The 25,567-nt window shown below is 40.3% G+C and overlaps 1 protein-coding gene across 2 annotated transcripts; it reads right to left on the bottom strand.

Moving 5' to 3' along the window:
* Positions 1–2,855: 2,855 nt before the first annotated feature.
* Positions 2,856–24,961, bottom strand: lonp2 (lon peptidase 2, peroxisomal). Of its 2 annotated transcripts, XM_044191985.1 has the most exons (17): positions 24,609–24,961; positions 22,810–22,945; positions 22,313–22,426; positions 19,417–19,548; positions 18,952–19,074; positions 18,702–18,865; positions 18,150–18,244; positions 16,480–16,598; positions 16,200–16,339; positions 14,635–14,776; positions 14,077–14,227; positions 12,609–12,735; positions 10,581–10,720; positions 6,266–6,351; positions 5,597–5,804; positions 5,298–5,488; positions 2,856–5,217 (listed from the first exon to the last, which is right to left on the bottom strand). In XM_044191985.1, the coding sequence occupies exons 1-17, from the start codon at positions 24,839–24,841 to the stop codon at positions 4,987–4,989; spliced, it is 2,532 nt and encodes an 843-aa protein (XP_044047920.1). In that variant the 5' UTR covers positions 24,842–24,961; the 3' UTR covers positions 2,856–4,986. The 2 variants fall into 2 exon arrangements, with proteins under 2 accessions (XP_044047920.1, XP_044047921.1); XM_044191986.1 differs by lacking the exons at positions 22,313–22,426; positions 22,810–22,945; positions 24,609–24,961 and adding an exon at positions 19,624–19,768.
* Positions 24,962–25,567: the final 606 nt, after the last annotated feature.

Raw genomic sequence — 25,567 nt, 5'->3', positions numbered from 1 at the left:
CTCCCTTAAAGGAGCACATGTTGCCAGTTTATCCTACAGTAACACATATTAGTTTATGTATTTCATCACTGTAAAAGAATGTGGTGGGATGAAAAATCTTTGAATATTAAGAACTGGACAGTGTCTTCTGGAACCTGAACTGGGTTTAAAGACAAATCCAGACATGGTGGTTCAACCCTTTCTACAGTTCCCCTTTCCTGCCATCATGTGGTCACAGGGGTCCAGCCTGTCTGGGGGACCACACCTAAAAATCAGCTGATGTAAGAGCATACAGTATGAGCTCTGTGTGTGGGGGTGCTTTGCCATGTGAAGTGGGCATGCTGCCAGTAGCTAAGTACACCCCAAGGGCCTTTGGGTAATTATATTATAGGTTAAGGTCCTCCATTCACCATAGGGGAAATGTGTGCTTCTGGTGAGGGGGAATGTTGAATCCAGAGGGCTTAGAGAGGGAGTCCTAATAGTGGGGTTTAACTGAGACTGGGTGTGTCTGCAGTGAACTCACTGTGACACACATACAGTGTACAAACAAATACATAAAGGAGCCACATATTTATACACTGTAATACTCCATTTTAAATGTTTTTTTATGTTGTGACCAAGCAGGAGGGATGTGATGAATTAAAGCCCAGAAATGCAGGTAGTATATGCTGTGGTAAAGTATAGAGAGAGCATCCAGAACTTAAGACTTTTTCAGAGTTTGCGGATTCACCATCTGCAGAGAATCTTCTTTCCTTCTTCTTTCCTTTAAGACTAAATAGCAGCCCCTTGAGGCTGAAATCATCATTACACCCCAAAAAACAACAAAATCTAATGATGCTGAACATATGACAAGGCCTGATAGATTATGAGATAGCTTGTGTGCAAAGTTGACATTTAGGGTTGATGGTGGTACAAGAGAAAGGCTCCTGTAGTGTTTAAATAGTTTCATCCTGAGGGGAGAAGGAATGGAAAATAAAAACGGAAAAGTTTGAAGAAGGGTCAGGCATTCAATAAAACCGTTAGATTTTATTATCTGGGGACAAAAAATATCAACATGAAATGCATACAGTACTAATTGTATGCAGTATGGTTTACATACTAATAACTAATACATACATTTCTTTTATGTATTGCATTGTGGGACATAGTGTGTGTGTCCGTCAACAGCACACTCCAATTAATCAAGCCCATCTTTTCTGGCACTCTCCTGCATGAACCTTGAAAAAAAATCTTTGATGTGGGCAGTGATGTATTATTTCATGGCAATCTGGCCAGCAGTTGTAGAGATAATTGTACTTACCACGGAAAGATGGATGAGTGGACTCACAGTCAGAGATTAATATATCCGTATCTGACTCAGAAAAACAGAAAGGTAATATTTATTGCAGTGGGGTTTTTTTTGCTGGACTGCATTGTATTGTTTGGTGCTCTTGTTATTCTGTCCACCCCTGCACATGGTTCATTAAGGTCCTCTTCAATGAGTAACGTGCAGGCGGCTGTGACTAATGAAGCTCCCAGAGTCTCAATTTATAGCACACACCAAAATAAAAGAATTGGATAAATGCACTAGAATGGAGTTGAATAATGCTTGTCAGCACAGACAGTATGTGAGTCAATATATAAGGACATGTCAATATATACATCACAGGGAAGAAAAAAAAAAAGAGAGAAAAGAAAACATCTCTAAAAGTGTCCTTGTTTACTGGTGGCCTATTCCTTATTTATCAGTTCAACTGGTGTTACCATAGCTCAGATGAATGTACAACTATACAGTGAACAGTGCCATTAATGAGACTTAAAGCGGCTATAATCAATATATGATAACAGTAAATCAAATGATTAGGTGTAATGTGAAAGGGGTTGGTTGTAATGATGAATGCACAGAGAATCATCACCCAACTCTGCAGTTCCCAGTTCCCCTCAGCTCTATGGAGCTTTATAACAACGTTCAGTTCATTGTTTTGGTTTTCTGGCCCGCAACTTTACTGTTCTGGTTCACTCTTACTGCTCTATAAGCAGCAGGCAGCTGTTTTTAGCGAAAAAGTTTTAAAAACCCACTGTACACTACCTGCCCTGCACCAAATGGCAGACAAAACGACTAGCTGCGACTAGCTGATGGACATAGGGGAGCATTTAGCAGCTAAAGAGCCAAATATTTCCCTCAGGAGTTGGTGGAGACCAAAACGGAGCTAAAATCTTGGACTTAACATTCACCAGGTAGCCAGAAACACGACTCCAGATGAAAGCTAATGTTGCTCCATATCTACTGGATGTGTAAATCAGCCACTGCTAACAAGTTCGCTTCTTACCGCTGACCCCAAGTGGCCAACATCAGTTGCTGCAGGTTTACTGTATTATTTTTTTTTGTTGTTGCTACTTATCAATGCTGTTATGACACAAATACACATAGGGACCTATGAAGAACATGCTATTAACTTCTTTCTTTGTTCTTTATCATTTATCAAAAATTGTATTAATCCTTCACAATGAACGTCACATTGATAAAAGTACACTGCTGATGCTTGCATATTTTGTTGCAAGAAAGTATATTTTTATAATGCATACAGTGCTGTTTTTTACCCGTATAATTCTTTTGATGTTTGGCCTTTATGAATGTATCTGTGCAAAATGTTCTTTGTTCTATTAATCTTTTCATGGCTGTCTAAATATGGAAAAAACACTGCACGCTGGTGTTTCACATTACATTGCTAAAGAAGAGGGGGAAAAAAAACATCTGTGGCACAGAGTAGAAAATTCGCTGAGATACATGTACAAAAACACACATACTGATACAATTGTATCCCTGTGTGCGTTTAATACAATCACTCACTGAAGGACAAGAACATCTGAAGGAATTTTTAAAAAGCACTTTCAAACAAGATTTCAAGCATCTTTAATTCAACTCTCAATTTTTAGTTATTTAACAGGACACGTGCATCTTGGTTTAGTATGAACTTAGAGTTGCGTTGTACTATTTAAAAGTCACTAGTGCTACAGTTTTCTACACCCCCCATCTTTCATATAAATAATAGTCAACACCTCAGTAGAGGTACAGCATTGTGGTTACAGATCACTAGCAAGACACAGATTTGATCCACTTCTGCCTGTCACTGACCTCTGTCAGTCGGTATGCTTCTTATCTGCAGGGTATACTACTGTATGAACACAGTGCTGGAAGATAGATATCATAAAGCCCTGATGTAAAATAAAGTCAACAAAAACGCAATGTTATGGAGCCCTGAAATCGGAATCAAAACTATAACTAAATACATCAATAAATAATATTGTTAGTTAAATATTTTAAATGGACAGTCAAAAGAGATATAAAGCTTTATCTTTTTCCTCTATCTTCATTCAGCTGAGTGAAATTTGTTTTTTTTAATTATTTGCCTCTTCCATCTGTCTTTCATGAGAGGACTGTTTGGCTAGCAAGCTTAACTGAGAACACTAGTGGCTAAACTCACTGAGCACCAGCATTTTCAGCTAGCTACTTAGCTGAGGCTAACCTTTGTCATAATGTTAATGTAAAATGTAATGCTAAATCATCCATATACTGTACTGCATACTGCTGTAGCATCACTGTAACAGCTGCTAAAGAATTTTAGCCGACAAGCTAATGCTAACAAAGCTTGAGACAACAAAGCTTTAGCTTGCTAATGCTACTCAGAAGTTCACAGACACCATGCTTCTATTTTCATATTATCTTCATCTTCAAGTGCATCTCTCTTGGAAATAAGTCTGGGGAAAGGCTACGGGGGGAAATAGGGAATAAATAAATGATTAAATATGTGCAAAGAGCAAAAATAAATAAATAAAGAAAATAAAGAAGAAAGGGGAACGTTAAAGGAAATGAAGTTTCAAGAAACTGGAGGTTAAAGGGAAGGTATAAAGCTTCATATCAGTTTTTACACATTTTAACTAGCAATATTATTTATTGATGTATACAGTTATATTTATGACTAGTCTGACAACCTTTTACTGCATTTTGCCACTTTCTTCATACAAGCTTGGCCCACAGATGCACATGATTCCAGACAGTAAATGGGTATGATTCATTCTGCCAGAAAAATGGCATTTTGGATTAAGAATATCTGGACAGAGAAATTGTTTCCACACCTCATGCAGGCAGTGCCTCAGTATGGGATCTGATACATACCGTATGATCAAACTAACTGTAGTCTTAAGTTAGTTAGTTGTAATAAAGTTTGCAAAGCTAATACATTTCAAAATCTGCATTTACAAGAACTGGTAAAACATCCACCAGCTGAATAGCTGAAATCAGGCTACACTGGATTACAATGTGTGATTAAACACAGTCATTCAAACAGGCTGCAGGTATCCAGACCATCTGAACACATCTCATCAGCTTCCATCATCACATACACAAACCATCTGACAGACTGATTTGAACTTACTTTTCAGCACTAACTGTAGCAATCAAGCTAAATCAATGAGTGCAATAGGTGCTCACCAATGTGTCGTGGCATTAATAAGTTCACATCCACTTGGCTTGGCTATAGCAGTGTTATTAATACAATGGAAATACAGCAGTCAGGCAGTCTAGAAAAACTAAGGCTAAACCCCAAAAGGCACCAACATGACAGTAATGAGGTGACCTGGATCTAGTCTATGTTGGCTGTGAATGGCTGTACTGTGCCAGTATGTGCTAACAAGGATGCCATACCAGTATAACTTCACATTATGGAGTTGTACTATCCATGTAATTCTCCTACAGGGCTTGACACTGAATTGTAGCTTCAATTACCTCAAATTACCTCTTCAATAGGAAAATAATACTTTACTGTTGATTTTCATTTTCAAAGAACCTTAAAAACAGCATCAAAGATCAATAACATGACTGGTCAGGATTACAGATGTGCACACTAACTGGTGTTTCCTGCAACAATCAGGGAAAAACTCATTAGACTGTAAGATGTCCAAGCTGAAACATGACACTCTCTCCTCTGTTAGGACTATTAAGGAACGCTTTCTTCACTTCACAGTGTGTTACAGTTTGCTGGTCAGCTGAGTGTGTGTGCGGGCGCTGGCTGTCCCTGGGAACCCTCCATCAAAGGCGGCGTTCAGCACCTCATCCAGGTTTCCGGCGGTGACAAAGTCGAGGTCGGCTCGGACGTTGGCTGGAAGCTCCTCAAGGTCCTTCTCGTTGCGTTTAGGGAGGATGACTCGCTTCACTCCTGCCCTGTGGGCCGCCAGGACCTTGTCCTTGATTCCGCCCACCTGAGGAGGACAGAACAATCCGGTCTGTTAAAACGGAGGACAGGTTTCCATTTTATTGTATGTTAAATCTGATAACTCACCGGCAGCACCAGCCCTCTTAGCGTGATCTCTCCTGTCATGGCAACGTCGGATCTGACCAATCGGTCGCTGAACAGCGAGGCTAGGCAGGTTACTATGGTAACACCTGCAGAGGGACCATCCTTGGTTACAGCTCCAGCGGGGAAGTGGAGGTGGATGTCTGTCCCTTCTAGCGGATCAGGACCCCCCACCACTGTTCAAACGTCGAGTTTAAATGCACGTTAATTAGCCTCTTTCACAACTGAGTTATTTCTGTGAATGCATGTACAGTGTGTATATATATATATCTATGTGAACTCACTGTTGGTGAGCTGGTAGGTTTTAGCGTTTGTTCTGAGCCAGCTGATGGCCAGATGAGCGGATTCTTTCATAACGTCCCCCAGCTGACCAGTCAGAGTGAGCTGACCTTCTCCCTCCATTCGACTGGCCTCCACAAACATGATCTCCCCACCGAGGGGGGTCCAAGCCAGGCCCAGAGCCACACCGGGCAGGGTGAGCCGCTCAGAAACCTTCCAACACACACACACACACACACACACACACACACACACACACACACACACACACACACACACACAAAACATCTGTAAAACTGTATTTGGAGGAATAATCAGAAGATAAGACAGAAAGAGGGTGTGTAATCTTCAAAAATTAATATGAAATTGAAAAGGAATGGGGGGGAGAACAAAGAGAAAACACCTGCTAGAAGACAAACTGCATTGTGTTTGACATTATACTGTATGATGATGCCTCAAGTGGCTGCTGCATTGTGTTTTCAACTATTGTGACTTTATATTCATGAGCTGTGAGAGCAGTCCAAAAAGATCAGACAGCCACAGGAAAAAATGTATATTTGGAGGCCAATTCTGGCACAGATTTCTGTAATTGTCGATGATGAACACTGCTAATTCTCTGCAAATGCTGGTCTGCCTCACCCAGCTCCTCCTCTCTCTGTTGGTGTCCTGCTTACCTCCATTTCAAACAGCGGAGGTCCCAGGATGTCTTTCAGGGCGATGTGGTCGATCACTATGGGCATCTCTGGAGGCGCTGTCTTGTCTGAACACACATTAAATGAAAGTAATTGAATCCTATGGAGAAGCAGATATTGGTCGTACAGCTAATTCATTATGTAGCGTACCATCTGCTAAATACACATTTCTTTCACATTTTGGATGAGAGAGGCAGACAAGTAAATACCAGATTAAACAAAAAATGTTTCTCATGTACGTCTATGTTTGTGGAATCAGCTGACTGCACAGTGTGAAGAATAATCACATTATTGAAGTGCATGTAAATGCACTGCACGCTGGAACCATCCACACATCTTGTCTAGAGAAACAGAACTATGGAAGCGAGGCCTCAGAGAGTGAGAGGGGGAGAAAGAAGGGGAGGTGATGACAGCTGCAACTGAGACTGGAAATTCACCTGTTACACACACACACACACACACATAATGCAAAGATGCACAGAAAACAAAACACACAGATATACAACAAACAGTGAAACTATAACCAGTGAACAGAGACATCAAACACACACCATCCCCTTGGAAAATTGCAAAATACATGCATGAGAACACACATCGTTTGCACACACACCCCAATGTTTGTGCTGCGTGTCGGTGACATCAGTTACCTGGCAACAAAGAGGACATTCTACAAAGCAGCACAAAACAACTGCTGATATGCTCTGTTTATCCCCATCTCATTATTTCTCTTCTTTCTTTCCTTAAGTCACTAACTAAATTCATCCTAATTTCTGTCTCCTTTACAGTGCTTTGTAGTATTACTTTAGCCTGGTCCAATTTTGGCGTAGAGCCAGTGGTCTCCTAAAAATGTTTTTCAGTAATCTGCTGTTTCACCAGAATCACCCGGAGACACATTTGAATCTACTGGGAATCCTGCAGACAAATTAAAACTGAGTCCGACTTTCTAATGTCATAACCAAATGAGTAAGAGGTAATACAAGATAGATTTATTGATCATTTTACAACACAGGGTGGTATAATGAGATTTTGTTTTGTAGTTCCCTTTATGCTACTCAAAATATACATACATACAGTAGATCCATGAATAAATAATAAGTCATAGAAATAATAAGTCATTGAAATGAAAACTATTTTAACACGGTGGAGTGCTGAGGATGAACAGTCTCACAGCCTGAGGGAAGAAGCTGCTCAGTCGTCTGGTATGACAGCGGATACTTCTGTATCTCCTGCCAGACGGCAGCAGAGTGAACAGGCTGTGGCTGGGCCCACCCCAGTACAATGAGCTAGTCTCCACCATACACGCTGACAGAAGACCTGACAGAGTTTATTTCCTAATAAAGACCAGCTGGCTGCACATTATCCAGCTCATTACACAGCTACTGAAAGACATCATGTTGTACTTACAAGAACACTTTAGACATCCAGCAGTTGAGAAATTGTGTTTAAATGATATTACTGTTTATCACACAAAGAAACAGTCTATATAAACAAGCTATATGTATTGTAAATGTTGTATATGTACATTGTAGGTTTGGTTACTTCTATGTAACAGGCTTTATACAGCACCTTTTTACTCTACAGTATAAATTCTGGTCAGTTTTGCGGATTCCATTTGACATGGACTAGCGCCACCTTGTGTTAAACAGTAGTTACTCTGTGGCCATGGAACACCCACACATGTTTTCACTTAGTGTTGAGAAGAGCTCTAATCAGAAGCACTGTGTGGTGTGTACAGACTGTGCTTGACTGACATCACAGTTAAGGCGGGACTTCTCATAGCAGGAAAAGCACAGGTGTAACTATTAACATTAACAATGGCTCCGTTCTATTCAAGTGCCCCAGTAAGGCATGACAGTGAGCCAGCATGAACAATACCAGGACCCTGGAACTGGAGCATCTAAATGGAACAGACCGATCATTTATATTAATAATTACACCTGTGACTGTCCCGCTATGACATCAACCATGAAAAAGGTATCTTGGTACATGGAGTTTATATAGAGAGCCAGCACAACAGACCAGCCTTGTGAGCGGTGAGTAATGGGAAACGTTAATTCTGAAGGACTATGACTTAACAGTTTGAGTCAAGCATAAAGGCTGTATTATGTGTTGTCTCTGTGTTTTTCTTGCAGTTGGTTTGTAAAACAAACAGCCAGCGGCGTGCTGATACAATGGACTGTGAGCTGTAGTTGCCTCGGTAAACACACCGATCTCTTTAGCTGTCGCAGTCCTTCCTGCCCGGACCGCTGCTCCTCTCGCGGTCTCCTCACTGCCAGGCACTGGCCGGTCTGCCAGGCTGTTCAGCAGACCCTGCGGTTGCCATCTTCCCTGGTGAGTCTTCTCTCTCTGGTCCACTCTCAAAACAAACCTCGCCCCGCCGCAGCCAAAACCAAGTAGTCCTGGCTTCTACTGAATCCTCTTCACTTTCTTAACCCCAAACCACCCTAACCTCCTCTGTTTTTTTATGTTTTTTTTCTATCCAGTAAAATCAGGAGTATCCCTCGAAGGACGAGCTCCAAGCTATGCTGTTGGCTGTTTCTATAGTAACCAGACTGGAGTGCAGTGAGTGTTGTACAGAGGCTCTGCAGGTCTGCAGGCAGCATACTGCTCACAATCCGCTGTATCAGAACCACTGCTGGCTGTTTTACAAACCAACCACATGAAAAACACAGACACAACAAGAGCTACACATAATGACAGTAAAGCACAATGACAGTAAAGATCTACATAATACAGTCTCTGTATGCTTGACTCAAACTGTTAGTCCTTCAGAATTAACGTTTCCCATTACTCAACACTCTGATAAACAAGGCTGGTCTGTTGTGCTGAGCTTGTGCGCACAAATGAATCAAAACGTGGGAATAATTTTCTCTCTCTCTCTATGGTCACTCTCACCCTCCAACCTGAGCACATGAATGGGCGCCTGGTTATTTTTTAAAATGGGGGACCAAACCTGCAAAGATACATAATTGTGGGGCAAAATTTGATTCCTATTAACATTTTTTTTATTAACTTTAATTTATATAAGTATGTACATGTAACCCAGGTTTAAAATGCACTAACTTAAAAATTCCAACTATTATGCGTCAGTGAAGGCACCACGTAGTCACGGTCCTCTCGCAAGAACACTCGAGCCAATTGTGTACCTTGCAGCGCGCCATACAAGCCTGTTCGTCCCGCTCCTGTCAGAAGTTGGGAGCGAGGCGTAACAGGACGGCTGCACAGGAGCCTTACAATCAGTACTGACGCTGCTCTGATTGTTTAGAACCAGGGATTTGGTGAGTCTGTCTGTTTTTATGTTAATGTCGCCTATTTGTTACTTTTTTTTATAGGCACATGTAGCCAATTGTTGCTTGGCTAAAGCAACTTGTTCAGCGTGTTAGCTTCGTTACATACTCTATTCTCTTTTCATTCAATGCACCTTAAGTAAAGAGCGTTGTGCCAAGTATTGTATTTATGCAATTGTATTTAATTATGTGTACACTGCTAACTGAAAACAAATTAAAGTTAGCTAGTAGCTAACTTTACATCAAATTGTGATGTTTTGCTAAAGATAGCCTTGTCTGTTTAACAGGCCAGGTGTGCCCGGTTGGGTACGAGTCCGATGGCGAGCTAAGTCTACAAAGAACCTGTACAACATTCAACTCTACTTTTCAAACTCCTGCGGTCTGGTAGGAGGATGTTGCAGCATGTCCGCCCTAAACTGCTTGTGCTTATGGCTGGTTAAACCACTGGACAATTAAGCCCACGTCGCTGTGGCGAATAATTATAAATTGCTGATCTGTGGTCGTCACCACCATTGTGACCCCTCCTCTTTTGGGAGGTTATGGACTGTGCTGTTTAAAATTATTGTTGTTGTCTGAGAAAGAACTATTGTGAATATTTATTCCGAAGTGCACTTAAGGGTTAGACACTTGACCTAAAGCAATGTTTTCTTATTCTGCAGACTGTAAATATTTTTCACTATCACTGTTAATACATGCCATTTAAATTTAAACACTTTGTTTCCGTGTATTATTATTATTATTATTATTACCACTGTTCTCCCACCTCTTACAGAGCTGTTTCCTAATCTTCTGGTCTAGCCTAAAGAACTCCAAAAAACCAACTCAGTTCCCTTTTTTTAGTGGCATATCCCACGTGTATATGTTACATACACATGGAAGTAGATGTGTATATGTGTTATTGTGAGTGAGAGTGCAGGTCTGTGCTGACATTTTGGATTTGACCCTCTGCCTCCAATAGGTCCAATCTGTCCACAGAGACAGAAAAGAGCTGAGAGAGCTCAGGCTGTTACCTCTCTGCTGTGTTGGGCCCTCGGGGTTCGAAGCCTCTGTCTTGGTGACTCTGTGACCTTCAGCGACCTTCACAGCCACAGCTCGGCAGATCGCCCCGATCTTCCTCTCTAGGGAGCGCACGCCTGCCTCACGGGTGTACCTAAAAGAACAAACACAAACAAACAACAGATGAATAAAAGGATGTGGAGATGAGGTTTCACTGGTACTGTAGCTTCTGTTGCTAGGTGTGTATCAGTGGTCAGTGTGTGTCAGAGATGTGATCAGGAACACAAAACGCAGGCAAACCAGTCAAGTTTAAACAAGCTGTTTGGTGGTCAGGAACAATACTTGCGACTGTAGTGCCCCTCTTGGGCCTGAAAATCTTGAGAACCTGTATTAGTGCTGCATCATGACTGGACAAATCAACAACTTTGGGAAAAAGTAAACCATAAATCACCCAGTCAAAATGAACCGGATTTATATGTTGAAATACCTGAAATCCTGACAAAAATGACATCTCAAACTGTATGTGAGGACCAGTCTGACACTTTTGTTAACCACCCTAACCTCTTCTGTTTTTTTATGTTTTGTTTTTTAAAGAGATCTAGCCAGTAAACTCAGGAGTATCCCTCGAAGGATGAACTCCAAGCTGTGTGCTGTTGGCTGTTTCTATAGTAACCAGACTGGAGTGCAGCGAGTGTTGTACAGAGGCTTTGCAGGTCTGCAGGCAGCATACTGCTCACAATCTGAAAAAACCAGAAGCCTCTACATCATCAGAAGCTCCATGCTTGCTGATTTCTTACTAGACAGTTTGATCAGGCTGTTGTGTAGGTTCTGCTTACAAATATTACAAAATCACACTGTGCTGAAAATGTAGTTGATTAATAGATTAGTCGATTGACAGATAATTGGAATGCTTCCAGCTTCCCCAATGTCAGGATTTGCTGCTTTTTAAAATGTTATATCACTGTAACCTCAGTGCATTTGTATTTGGAATATTATTGGGACAAAACAAGCAACTTAAAGATGTCACAGTGGGTTCCAAAAAACAATGATCTGCATTTTTCACTATATTCCGACATTTTATGATTGATTAATCAAAAACTAAATCGACAGACTAACCAATAATGAAAACAATCATCAGTTGTAGCTGTAAATCACACTAAGTTGTTTTATAACATTAAACCACAAAGAACTGTAGGAGATCCAAAGCAAGACTTTGACTCAAACCTGCAGCTGAGCAGATTCCATGATGTAGGAAACAATAACCACTATGGAGGACAACACTGATATGAAATCCACTCTGAAGAAATGAAATAGGCCAACACACTCTGATTCAGGCAGATGCTTGCAGATACAGGAGGCTGCAAAGATGTTCTCTCTAATCAAAACGTCACTCTGCCAGAAAAGTACTGGTCAATGTACGAAACAAATAGTCACTAAACCACGTGATAACTTAATGATACACTCTGAGGACCAGAAGTGGAATTCCAAGTGTCATCTAGTGGCTGAATGTTATCAATAGCACCTTTATGGGGCCATAGTCAGATGTGTAGGCAACATGGGAGTAGCAGGTCACAGGTCACTACGAGGAATCTCGTAGGAGTCACTTGCAACCCTGAAAAGGGAGCGGACCTCGAAGCCCCTGCACAGTCGCTCACCCCATTGTCTCTTCATGTCTGGGAAGGCTGACAGCTGGGCAGAAAGATGTATTTGTAAGCACAACCTACACAACAGTTAACTAGGTAACCCCAAGGTCACACATAGTGCTCTCATTTAATCTTTCCAAACACTATTTCAACTCAACAGCTGGATAGGATGTGGCGCTGTCTGAGAGCCATATTTCATATTATCAACATGCTTAACAATATTTCAAGTTAACGACTTTTCTTCATTAATTCATTCCGAAAATAAAATTAGTAAGGACAAGAGGTGCACATAAAATATGCCTGCGCACCTCTAAAATTAAGTTTAGTTAGTTTCGTTTTCTCATTATGTATGTTTTTTTAAATGTACTATGTGTGTATACTGTATACGTTTGTGTGTACCTGCTAATTATATCCTGTGTGGTGTCCTGTGGTATATGCAGCTGCTGAGGTGTTAATCCATGCTGCTCTAGTTGATTTGGGATCAGGTGACGGTGAGCTATCTCTACCCTCTCCTCCTGAGTGTAGCCTGAAACACACACACACACACACACACACACACACACACACACACACACACACACACACACACACACACACACACTTTGATAAATCATTCCCTCAAAGTAGTAAATCATAAATCGAATTAAAAGTGTACTCCACTGATTTAGCATTGCACTCCTATAACATTATTGGACTCACGATTGGCAGTTTAATCTAAATCAATGTAGCAAAACCAGAGTGTCTTTTTTTCCCCTACATTCTTCTTCCTTGTCAAAACCTGGCGCCTAAATTACCCACAATTTGGGTGTGTAATGTTAGCACTGACTAATGTAGCCTCGAGCCGCTAACCTGATATGAGGAGTGGGCTACAGAGGGCTACAGAGGTCTGGTAAGGTCACACAAGTGACATCGCTTGAGGCAATTTATCAGACTTCAAACTGCTTCTTTTGGAGCCACAAAAGGATTAATACCACTTTTTTCCCCCCACATATGCAGTAGTACTCCTTCAGACCTGTAAACCGGCTTTGATGTGTTAAATTCCCCTTTAATAATTAATGTGCTGAAATTACTTGGTCTTTCAAAATCATTACTTTGTTCTCTCAAATTACAAAATTGTGCCCTATTAATTCCCACAAACTAATAGTGTAGTGATAGGAACTTGCAGGATACTGTAGCTGGTCGGGTCAGTTTGGGAGGAGCACACATTTAGCACCTAACAGATACCACATGTTACAGTGTGTAAATATCTGTCCTTGATTTATTTTTTAAATTTTTTTTTAAATATCTTGCCTTGATTGTAAGTAATAACACAGGTTATCATCTACAGATCATTTGTGGATGTCCCCTCAACGCTCTCATGTGGATTTAATGCAGTTCTATTTAGATCTTGGACTGAAATACATGGATATACTTCTGGTTATGACTGTTAAACACAACACTGTGTTATCTTGGATGTCCCTTAAACATGTTTTAGAGGATAAAAGATTGTTTAGCCATCAAGTTGTGGTATACAGGTGTTGTGTGGTTCATAAAAAGTCAGCTTCAAAGTTTGGAGCAGTTCACATCTACAGATAAATCCACAGTAAGTGCAAAGAACATGGACTATAGTGTATCATGTGAATAAGTAACAAATTACTAGACATTTGAAGGCATTAATTAATAATATTTATATATATTATCTTTACATTCAATATAGCAATACATCTAATCATTGGTAACCTGGCAGCAGTGACTGTGGTGGTCGTGTGTGTGCACGTTTGTATGCATCCAGTTGTGGCTGGATATGCAGCTGGACATGGAGTTGTTTCATCTGTTCCCTGACTACACTGCGGAGATGGTTCCTGAGAGAAACTACACCTAAACCCACCTGGTACCTGCAGCACCTCCATCCTGTCCAGCAGGGCAGGGGGAATGGTTGCTGTGGTGTTCGCAGTGGCAATAAAGAGCACTTGGGAGAGGTCAAAGGCCACGTTGAGGTAATGGTCTGTGTAGCTGTGGTTCTGCTCTGGGTCCAGGACCTAAAGGCACATGTAGAGACTGTTTCAGGGTGTGTCTTTTTAGTGTTTATTCAAAATTAAATTTAGCTGGAAAGCTGACAAGGAGTTTGTCATGAATTGATTTGCAGAAAAAACAGAAACACAATCCTAAAAAATTCATTTAAAAAAAGCAATTAAAAGAAGACTTTGTGAGGAACAAATGCTTATTAGCAGTTTTAGCAAAGCTTAAAAAAGGACAGTTCACCCCAAAATCAAAAATATATATATTTTTTAAATAGTAAGATAAATATGTATTATTGATTTTGGGATGAACTGTCCCTTTAAGGTTAACTGGCAGGTTAGGTTGAGCACGTGAGATTAAGGTTTTGTTTAGTGAAGAAATTCAATACTACTTCACAAGTAATCTGAGTGAGAGAAACAGAGCTGACCTCTAGCAGTGCAGCTGCAGGGTCTCCTTGGAGGCTCTTCCCAAGTTTGTCCACCTCGTCCAGGAGGAACACAGGATTATTGACGCCTACTGTCTTCAAACCGTTGATGATGCGGCCGGGCATGCTCCCCACATATGTACGTCTGGAGAAATGGGCAGGATTTGAACTACTGACCTACTGTGTAAACGTTTCCACTTATTTTCAAACAATCTGAAGGCTCACAAAGAACTTTATTCTACTGATGACAACAGAAAAGTGCATAAATATATATGTCAAGATGAACATCATGTCTTGTCTACATTGTCATATGTTGTTATTGTGAATAAGTTGATAATTATTGACTTATTCTAGAAGTATGCATTGTATTACCACGCAACAATAATAAAACATTTATTGTTGACACAGTGTGCTCTGTGACAAATTACCTAATCCAAGCAAGTTTCAAGTGTTTACAAGCTGAAAGCATGAAATGTGTTTTTGAGTGAGTTTCTGGGGTTAAAAGAAAGGACATAGAAGAAACAAAAGAAAATACAAAACCACTAAACTGCTAATATGAAACTACTGGAGCGGTCTACTTTTCTGAGAAATGTTTTTTTCAAGTTGAACAAATTGTATAATCGACTGTTAAAGAACAACTTCTTCATCTTAATTCTTGCAATCCTGCTGTTGGTATGCCAGACACACGTTTCTCATCTGGCTGAGAGACGGTGTCTCAGCTCTGTTTACTCTTCATTTAAAACAACAGGATCAGCCCTGCTCACCTCTCTGTGCGCACACATGGGTTAGTGTGCATTCAAGTCCCCACTGGGATAAAAGAACATGAAACACACACACACACACACACACACACACACACACACACAAGTGCTCTTTTATTTCTACAACTGATGTTCTATTTTGTAGTCCATATTTAAAGGTTGTCAGATTACAGTTCATTCAATTCCACACAGATCAAAACTATTGTGATTTTTACCAGAAAATTACATTACTGATGTCCTCCATCTGTTTTGCAGCTAAACAAAGCTGATGTTATGACATAATTGATTCAACCGATGTCAGATCTTATAAATGTCTTCACCTCAGGGTAGAAGCTCTGCTGCCTTTCATCTACAGGACCTTCTTATGCACTTTAATCTTTTTTTTTTTTTAATCAGTATTTTAAATCAGACACAGGTGGCACTCTGGAAAGACATTGGCAGGATTTTCCAAGTTTAAGCCAGCGTGTCGAACTGCGACAAATGGACTGAATAAAAAATAATTTCATTACTCCTCTCCAACAGGAGTCTTTTAAGAAAAACTTAAGAGAAGACAGGTTATTTTTCAAACTGTGCCTTTTCTTGTTTTTCGTCAGTGTTCAGTAAATATCGAATTTTCAAAAGATGAATCACCTCTAATAAAAGTTAAGAATTTATGGACTTGCGAGATTACTCTACTAACATATGTACTGTGCATGTAATTGTGCTTGCCTCACCTCTACTGTGTGGTCCACAACCATATAGGGAAAATCTACACTGTGGTCATAAAAAACCTGCTGTTATAGACATTCAGTAGAGTTGCTATCACACCTGTGTCCTCGGATGTCAGACTGGTCACAGACGCCTCCCAAAGCGATGCGGTGAAACTCTCTCCCAAGAGTCCTGGCTATGGAGCGTCCCACACTGGTCTTACCGACTCCTGGGGGCCCCACAAAGCAGAGGATGGGGCCCTAAAGACACAGCAACAGCATGAAATGAGTTAAATATGTGACACATTACAGAAACCTCATTTTTTTAAATAATGGATTCTTGCTTTATATAACTTCTTGTCTTTATATGTATAATGGACTGAGAGATCTATAAGAAGCACCTTCAGTGAAGTCTTCAGCTGTCTCACAGCCAGGTACTCCAGCACGCGTCTCTTCAGCTTGTCCATGGCATAGTGATCATTGTCCAATATAGTACGGGCGGCTTGGATGTCCAGGCAGTCTGAAGAGTGTGTGTTGGGTGGGGCGAATGTGGATGGGATGGATGGATAGATCCAAGAAAGAAAGAGAAAACATTTAAGTTAGTGAAGGTGAAGACAGTGAGGTGGGAGCTGCAGTTTGCTTGAAAGTTTCCCCGGGTGGTTTGGCAATTTGGTCGGCCTATCAAAGACAGACAATCCTCCTAAATTGTTTGACGAAAAAGCTATGACCTCTGACCCTGCAACTGAATGAACCCTGTCCTCAAATTTCAAAGTCTCCGCTGATCTGAGGTTATTTGTTATAGAGGCAGTATGCGGTCAGCAGCAGAGACAAAGCAAAGCAAAGACTGAGTCTAACACAAGTGTTATTATGTCAGTTTGTGAAATCTATTAGCAGTGGGCCTGATATTCTGATACTGTGGCTGGCCACCACAAATACATCATTTGTTTGTATGGTACACTGTATTTTCTGTTCTGGGTAAGGTTATTGCCTTGGAATTTGGATGGAAATGAGTCTGGGTTCACATTTGGAGATGAGTGATACAGTGGCATGAAGTCCTTTATTTAAAGCTAGGGGGTAGGGGCAGCATAACAAGCACACAACACTGACATATTATCACCTTTTAGAGTTGTTATGGCTGATATGTTAGCAAACAGTTGCCTATTTACACACCCAGCAGATACGGAGCAACACTGGCTTCATCTGGAGTCATGTTTCTGACAACCTAATGAATGTAAGTCTAATATTCACTTTCCTTTTAGCTCTGTGTTTCTCTTCACCAACTGCTGAGTAAAATATCTGGCTCTTCAGCTGCTAAATGCTCCACTATGTTCACCAGCTAGTTGCTACCCTTGTGTGTCTGCTGTTGGTGTTGGTAGTGTATAGTGGGTTAATCAGAGCTTTTTTGCTGAAAACAGCTGCCTGCTGCTGCTGCTGGTAACTGAGTTGACGAGAGCAGTGAGAGTGAACCAAAAAAATAAAGTAATAAATAAAGTAATAAAGTAAGTAATAAAAATAAAGTCATGGGCCGTAAAACCAAAACAATGAGCCGAAAGATGCTAAAACTCTCCATAGAACTGAGCTGAACTAGAGTCTAGTGATTATTCTTTGTAGGTTCATCACAACAAGCAACACCTTTCATATTATACGTAATTATTTGATCCATTGTTAATATAAAAATATTGATTAGTGCAGCTTTAACTATTTATCCTTCTAAGACTTTGAGTATAAATGACTACACTGGACATATTAATATATAGTCTGTTAAAATGTAATAATTTAATTTGGCCAATAGAAGATTGATGTTTATCGTTTCAAAGACAGAGACAAAGCAAAAGCAGTGCACCCGAAAAATATGAGACTGATTATGTTGAAATATTCAACACAGTTATCACCACAATCTTACAGTCACCATATGTTCAGCATTGCTTAGTATTAAAACATGAGGCAGGGAGAGCGTTTGAGCTTAGCTCCATTAAAAGTGAAAAAATACGGCTTCCAAATATGACAAAGCTTTCACATTTTGGCTTGTGGACCTGGCCTCCTGCTAACGGTCGCCTTCAGCTTTATTTACCTTTGGTGCTTTTGCTCCATGGTAACTCTACCATCAGATCTAAGTAGTTTCTGGTCAGGGCATACTCAGGCATGGACTGAGGCATCTTCTTCAATCTGAACACAGATGAATGAGATTAAATGTAACACCGGTCTGACTGTGGACCAGGACTCATCAGTGAAGTCACGCATTAAACAGAGAAGAAGTAGGGCCATGCATTCAAGACAAAACCACATCTGAGTAATGATTTAAAGGGATCAAAGAATACTCAAAGGGTTCAAACAGCTTTAAAATGTTGGATTCTTACAAACAAATAATCCAAGCTTTGTTCTTACTAAAAGCCTTTTTTTAAATGAAATGAATTAGGATCTGGCTGGGTACAGAAGAAGTAAGAGCATGTGCGTTACTTTGACCAGGGAAGCTACTGCAAATAAAGACCTATTTTAAACTGTAACTGTTAAATACATTTCAGAGATAATTAGAACAGAGAGAACACAAATGACTGAGTGCTGTTTATACAACATATTCTGTTATAAAGGAGAAGCTGAGGGTTTAATCAGGGTGAAAATTCACCTCTTGAGCTCTTTGAGGCAAACTCTGAGTGCAGCTTCAGGCATGTTGGCCCTGTGGACCTTCCTCTCCAAGGCTGCAGTGTCATCACCATCCTCATCTTCATCTTCTTCATCCAGATTGAACTGCCGGCCTGGAAACACTCCACCTTTACGCACCGATAACACCTGGACAGATGAGACGCAGAGAGGTGAACAGGCATATAAATACAGACATTGTTCAAAGGAAAAGGAGAGATGCAAACATTTATTACCCTCTTCTCATTGTCAGAACTTATTTTCCTGGTTTTCTGCAGCAGTTTTAGTCCCTCTATCTGTTTGGTCAACATGGGCAGAGCCTTCTTAAAGCGCTCCTCCAAGCTCACCGCATCCAGGACCTTCACAGCACATGGAGATACAAAACACTTGATTTCAAAATACATTCATTTAAACACTAAACCCACTCTACTATATGTAGTATTTGAATGTTTTTCTCTTTGGTAGCTTCAAAAAAACAAAAAAAAAACAAAACTGTGGCAGAGTAACACACACACACACAAACACCAATTTTCACCCGGGTTGATATATACTATGATTAATTTGAAAGATGCTGTAATCACGTTAAAAACTCTACAAATAGTGGCTTTAAACTTTTCTTCTAACCATCTGTCACATCCTGTTTTGGTTTTTTAAGCAATTAGTTTGACTTCTGGGTAACGCAGACCCAACAGTCACTTCACCTGTAGTTTCTCCTTGTTTGAGGTGCGGATCATAGAGGCTACCACATCAGGTAGAGTTTCCTTGGGCAGACTGTCCACCAGACGCCTGAACTTAGCCACCACTGGAACAGACATGTCCAGCATACCTAACAACTACACACACACACACACACAGTGGGATTAGATTGATACATCAGAGCGTGTTGGAACAGTATTCCAGGAATTCACCTGGTGGGAGTAAAACCAGCTCTTGTGAATGCAGACATGAAGCCTTCCGATGCCATTTGATTAATTGATAAATGATGAATGAGCTTGTAGGACTTTGAGTTATAGGTTTGCTAACTTCCATAAGTGCTATACAACTGCAACCTGCAGGTATTCCCACAGCAAGATTCCTTCATCCTGAAAGACATTTTTCTGCCCAAGATCATCAATATACGTATATACACAGCATAAATACATTGTATATGTATAGGGATGCACCGGGCTGCTACAAATTACAAGCATAGATAAATATTAAGTATGAATGTAAAATGAGGAATGAAAACACTGTATGATGAACTGTATAAAAGGGGTGCATTGCACTGAAAGTAGGAGAGGAGAAGATATAGAATATAGGTGAGGCATGTAACTGCATTAAAAGACCATTTTTGCATCTGTTGAAAAAAAAAAAAAAAACTAGAAGTACACCATAATTGTTTTGCTGAGACCAAACATAGCATTTAAAAGCAGCATCTGTGGCCAAACATCAACAAGGAGCACATTCAGGAGCAAAAAAGTGGTTTTGTTCCGTTTTTGCACCAGGAGGATTTTTCATGTTTAGTAAATTTATTTTGGTTTTATGTTTTACCTCCAAATTGTGAATGCATTCAACACAGTTCTTAAGAATACACACAATGCGTTTTGGTGAGTAACACTGTATGTAAACATACTCCACAGGGCACAAAGCAGCATGTCATAATGGCGGGGACTGAACAAACAACTTTGAAGTTTTGTTTGCGGTCAAGATGCTCAATCTCAATTATCTGTGGCTGTGTAAGAGGAACAACTTCACGCACAGAAGGGTGCAAGCAGCGCTGCCAGTCAAGCACAGACACATATTCACCAGCTGGATGTACCTTTAAAAGGCAATAGCTCCGCTGACATCATCAATCCAATTTTTATTATGTGCTAAGTAATGTCAAGGTTGAAAGTGATGAAAAAACTAAAAGGACTATGGGAAGATGAACTGGATATTACAATACAAGTGGACAGGAAAGATACAGTATCTCACAGAAGTGAGTACACCCCTCACATTTTTGTAAATATATTATATCTTTTCATGTGACAACATTGAAGAAATGACACTTTACTACAATGTAAAGTAGTAAGTGTACAGCTTGTATAACAGTGTAAATTTGCAGTCCCCTCAAAATAACAACACATTAATGTTTAGACATTATTTTGACAGTGGTTTAGACATTAATGTCTAAACTTTTTTTTAAATTAAGTTTTAATGAGAAAGAAGACATTTCTGAACCAAATAAGTTTATCTTGGTCTTGGTCTCATCAGACCACAGGAGATGGTTCCAGTAATCCATGTCCTTAGTCTGCTAGTCTGCCTGTCTTCAACAAACTGTTTGCGGGCTTTCTTGTGCATCATCTTTAGAAGAGGCTTCTTTCTGACAGCCATGCAGACCAGTTTGATGCAGTGTGCGGCGTATGGTCTGAGCACTGACTGGCTTACCCCAACCTCTTTAACCTCTGCAGCAATGCTGGCAGCACTTATACATCTATTTCCCAAACACAACCTCTGGATATGACGCAGAGCACGTGCACTCAACTTCTTTGGTCGACCATGGTGAGGCCTGTTCTGAGCGGAACCTGTCCTGTTAAAATCGCTGTATGGTCTTGGCCACCGTACTGCAGCTCAGTTGCAGGGTCTTGGCAATATTCTTATAGCCTACGCCATCTTTATGTAAAGCAACAATTCTTTTTTTTCCAGATCCTCAGAGATATTGTTGCCATGAGGTGCCATGTTGAACTTCCAGTGACCAGTTTGAGAGAGTGAGAGCAATAACACCAAATTTAACACACCTGCTCCCCATTCACACCTGAGACCTTGTAACACTAACTAGTCACATGACACCAGGGAGAGAAAATGGCTAACTGGGCCCAATTTGGACATTTTCACTTAGGGGTGTACTCACTTTTGTGGCCAGCGGTTTAGACATTAATGGCTGTGTGTCGAGTTATTTTGAGGGGACTGCAAATTTACACTGTTATACAAGCTGTACACTCACTACTTTACATTGTAGCAAAGTGTCATTTCTTCAGTGTTGTCACATGAAAAGATATAATAAAATATTTACAACAATGTGAGGGGTGTACTCACTTCTGTGAGATACTGTATACTGTACATGCAAATAGCCGTCTCGTGTTCTAGCATGCAAGTGCAGAGGCTGGATATAGAACAAACCCTAATTTATCGCATTTTTGGAATCAATGTCATGTTGCTGTAAGTTCTTTGAAGGACACGCCTTTCAGTTTTCTGATTTCTGGGTTGAGGGATCTAATATGGAAAAAGGACTCCAATCTGTAGAAACAACTGTAACTGGTTTATTTTAATGCAGAATTGTATATACTGAATTCAATGTATGAATGACAAGAAACTCCTCCTTTTCATTAATTTATTATTTTATTATTTGTATCTGATTATTATATCTATTAATCTAATTTATAAATGTGTTTATTTTCTTCTTCCCTGCCTCTGATATGCTAAAAAAGGTAAATAAAAAGTCTGTGGAGGTCAACAGGCAGTAAATCAAGAATTTTTTTACCCTTGATTAAGGCAAATCCTTTCACTTAATCAAGTACTCTGGGGATATTTTTCTCCCCCCCCCTCTCAGTCACACATACACAAGGTATACATACACACCTGCACAGCAGCCTGGTAGAACTTTTGGGACAGCTCCCCCAGCTCTCCATCTTCTGCTGTGACACCCTCTGTCGCTGGGGTCGTGTACTGATCCAGTTTATCCAGCTGCTCCACCTGCAATTGTTTTTGCAATTAGAGAGACACATACTGCAGTCACACACACATTTCTGTGGTTTCACACTATTCTGCTGACTCACAGTTGGCAGTGGTAATGCACAAAGAAACCTCGCAATGCATCAACAAAGGAAAGGAAGAAGACAGACTAGCAAACATGAATATAAACAATAGACTTAAAATGCATTCAACACATTCATCAGAGCTCAAGCATACCCTCAATGTGTTTTAGTGAGTAACACTTAATGTAAACATAAATTTTGATTGTTTACAAGAAATCTCCATAGGGAACCTTAAAGTTAATCTTTGACTATGAGACACTCTCAGAATAATGGGATTGTTGATCTTAAATAAACTAATGTCTGACATTAAATAAGTTTTACCTCTGCCAGGACAAAAGGTCGCTCCTTAAGCAGACTTGACACTCTAAAGCGGCACAATCCGGTGATGAGGAGGGTGTAGTGGGGCTTAGGCCAGTTACTACCCACCACCTGCACCGCTATTCCCGCTGTACCAATTCTACAGAGAGACAGACAGAGAGAGAGAGATAGTAAGACAGAGGAGGTGGGTGATGACAGACAACTCACTGGAAGAGGATCATGGCCAATTTGGCCTGTCATCAGCTTCATAGGGGCATTATCTTATACTTAACGATAATCTACCCAGACTGTTTCAAGTTTGTTAAGATTCAGTCTTAAAACACCTTTGATCTGGTCAGGACTTCTCAAAGACCTGCTGATTTGGATCAAACAACTCTGTTATAATCGGCGGGTGTGCCATAGTACGTGTCAAGCTTTGCTGCTACATGGATGGATGGATGGATTTTACACGATTTTTCATAAACAGCACTTTTCTTTTTTCTTTGTTTCTCCTCAGTGAAGCAAATAAAGACTTAACAAGCTCGACTGACAGTCCTGTGGTCGTTTGGGACTCAAAATATAATGTGTGGTGCTGACACTTTGGTAAAACATGCAGTGTGGGGGCCTCAATGATTTAAATAAGACAAGATTGGTCAAAACACTTATTATATTTGAGGTTTCCATAATTTACTGACACAAAATCAGAAAATCTTTTGGTATGACTGTTCAAATAGTTTCAGCTGAGTGGCTTAAATCGCAACTGTCAGGAGCATTCGCTTTTTTACTGTGAGCTAAAGTTTAATTTTTTAAATTTCAATTAAGTAAGAAGCTGTCAAAATGTACACTAACAGAACAAATACTAGCAATCCGAAAGCAACAATGTCAATCAGCAACCAATCAGCAGCTTCTGCCCCCCCACATGATTATGTGCTTGCAGTGGAGACCACAGAGTAGATGACTACAATTATGTGTGTGGACAGCGGTTGATTTGAGATGCCTTCCGAAAGTGCTGTGGCTCTAAATCAAAGACACATGTAATGTATTAAGAGAAAACCTGATTGGATAAACAGCATTTAATCCCTCTTTTCCCTTAACAGCCATGCCACATTACTGTGGCCTACCACAACAACACAAGGGACAGCAGCACCAGGTTATTTTCTTTTTTTTATTATTATTTACAAATTAATCCTCTGCATCCTGGATCCTTTAATCCATTTGATCTAGCTATTTGGGAGCAGAGGGAAGCCACTGTGTAGTGTTAAGATGCCAAGTGCAAGGGTAATGTCTTTCCTATTTAGTAAAATTAAAGCAACATACTGTATACACATATATGACCATATTTGTCACTGATTAATACAAACTCAGAATTTTTTTCAGCAGCTGTGGCTGATAGAGAGACAAGCAGCTGCTACTCAGTAACCAGACTGGCCTTGTAGAATGGTGGTGAAAGGTTAAAGTCCGCCTCTCTGTGCTTGGCGGATTGTTTTTGACTGCAGGGCCACTGCTAAACTGTAGACTTTTCTAGAAAAAAAAAATAAATCACACAGTGCAACTTTTGTCAATAATGATGAACTGTGCATCCCACAAAAATACCAATTATACTAAATATGACATGTATAGCTGGTAGTCCTTTTAGATGCACGATAAATAAATTTTAAAAAGCCATTTGATTTGATTGACTACATTACTACACCACTGTATCAAACTCAGGAAATGACTCAGCTGTGTCAGCAGCAGTGTCCAGATGACTACGACTGAAACCTTTTCTACGATAGAACACTCCTGGACGAATGAGGGACTACACCATCTTAAATGCGTATTACTTATGCAGCGTGGGTAGGTCGTCGCTGTCGTGCTCTGGGTCTCTGGTGTTGGGAATCACTCCTATGATTGTGCTTTTCAGCGAAGTCCCCTTCAACAGCCGTTGGCTGACCAGGTGCATGTTCCGCGGAGAGTCCACGCTAAACCTGACGGTGGAGCCTGGGAGGAGCACCCCTTCATGGGTCAGCAGCAGAGGGAGTCGGCTCGGTATCTGAATTCCGCCGCCGGAGGTCATTGTCCGATGTTTTCAGAAGCCAGGTCACTTTTTATAACACAACAACAACAACAACAACGACGTCGTCGTCGTCGTCTTCTCCTCCTCCTCCTTCTTCTTCTTCTTCTTCTTCTTCGATTTACTGGCGGGCTACAAACCAACGTTAAAGGTGCATTTCGCCACCTACTGTATGGGAGTGTTGTAGCATCGTGACTTTAACCAAAACTAACAAGCGGGGGAAAAACTATACTAAACTAAACACAAAATTAACACTTTATAGATTTTATATTCTAGATATTATACCTGTTTCTTTTAAATATTTGAATAAAGCCCTTTGAACCTGTAACTGTTTCTCCCCGGTGTCTAACAGACCTTTGACGCTCCACTCTCTCTCTTTCTACACTGAACCTCCCACATCCAACCAGCACGTGTTCAACAGATTCCTTACAGTTACAAGTCTCACGTTTATCTGACACTGCTTTTTTTATGGTATATAAGGTAGCACTGAGCCCTGTATGTCCTAATCTTAGCCTAGAAAAGATAACATCTTCTTTCCTATATTTATCTTGATTATTTCTGACTCTGACAGATTTTTGGATTTTATAGTATTCTCTATCCTTACTGTCGTTATTCCATGTTTCCTGCCAAGATGTCATTATTATTATGAGTTAGTGATTTTGCTTCTGATCTCCCGAAGCAAATTTCTAAAATGTCGTTATCATTTAATTAACAGACCTTCTCTCTATT

Source organism: Siniperca chuatsi, linkage group LG4, assembly GCF_020085105.1.
Source record: "Siniperca chuatsi isolate FFG_IHB_CAS linkage group LG4, ASM2008510v1, whole genome shotgun sequence".
Taxonomy (NCBI): domain Eukaryota; kingdom Metazoa; phylum Chordata; class Actinopteri; order Centrarchiformes; family Sinipercidae; genus Siniperca; species Siniperca chuatsi.
This window is presented reverse-complemented; position numbering and strand designations above follow the sequence as displayed.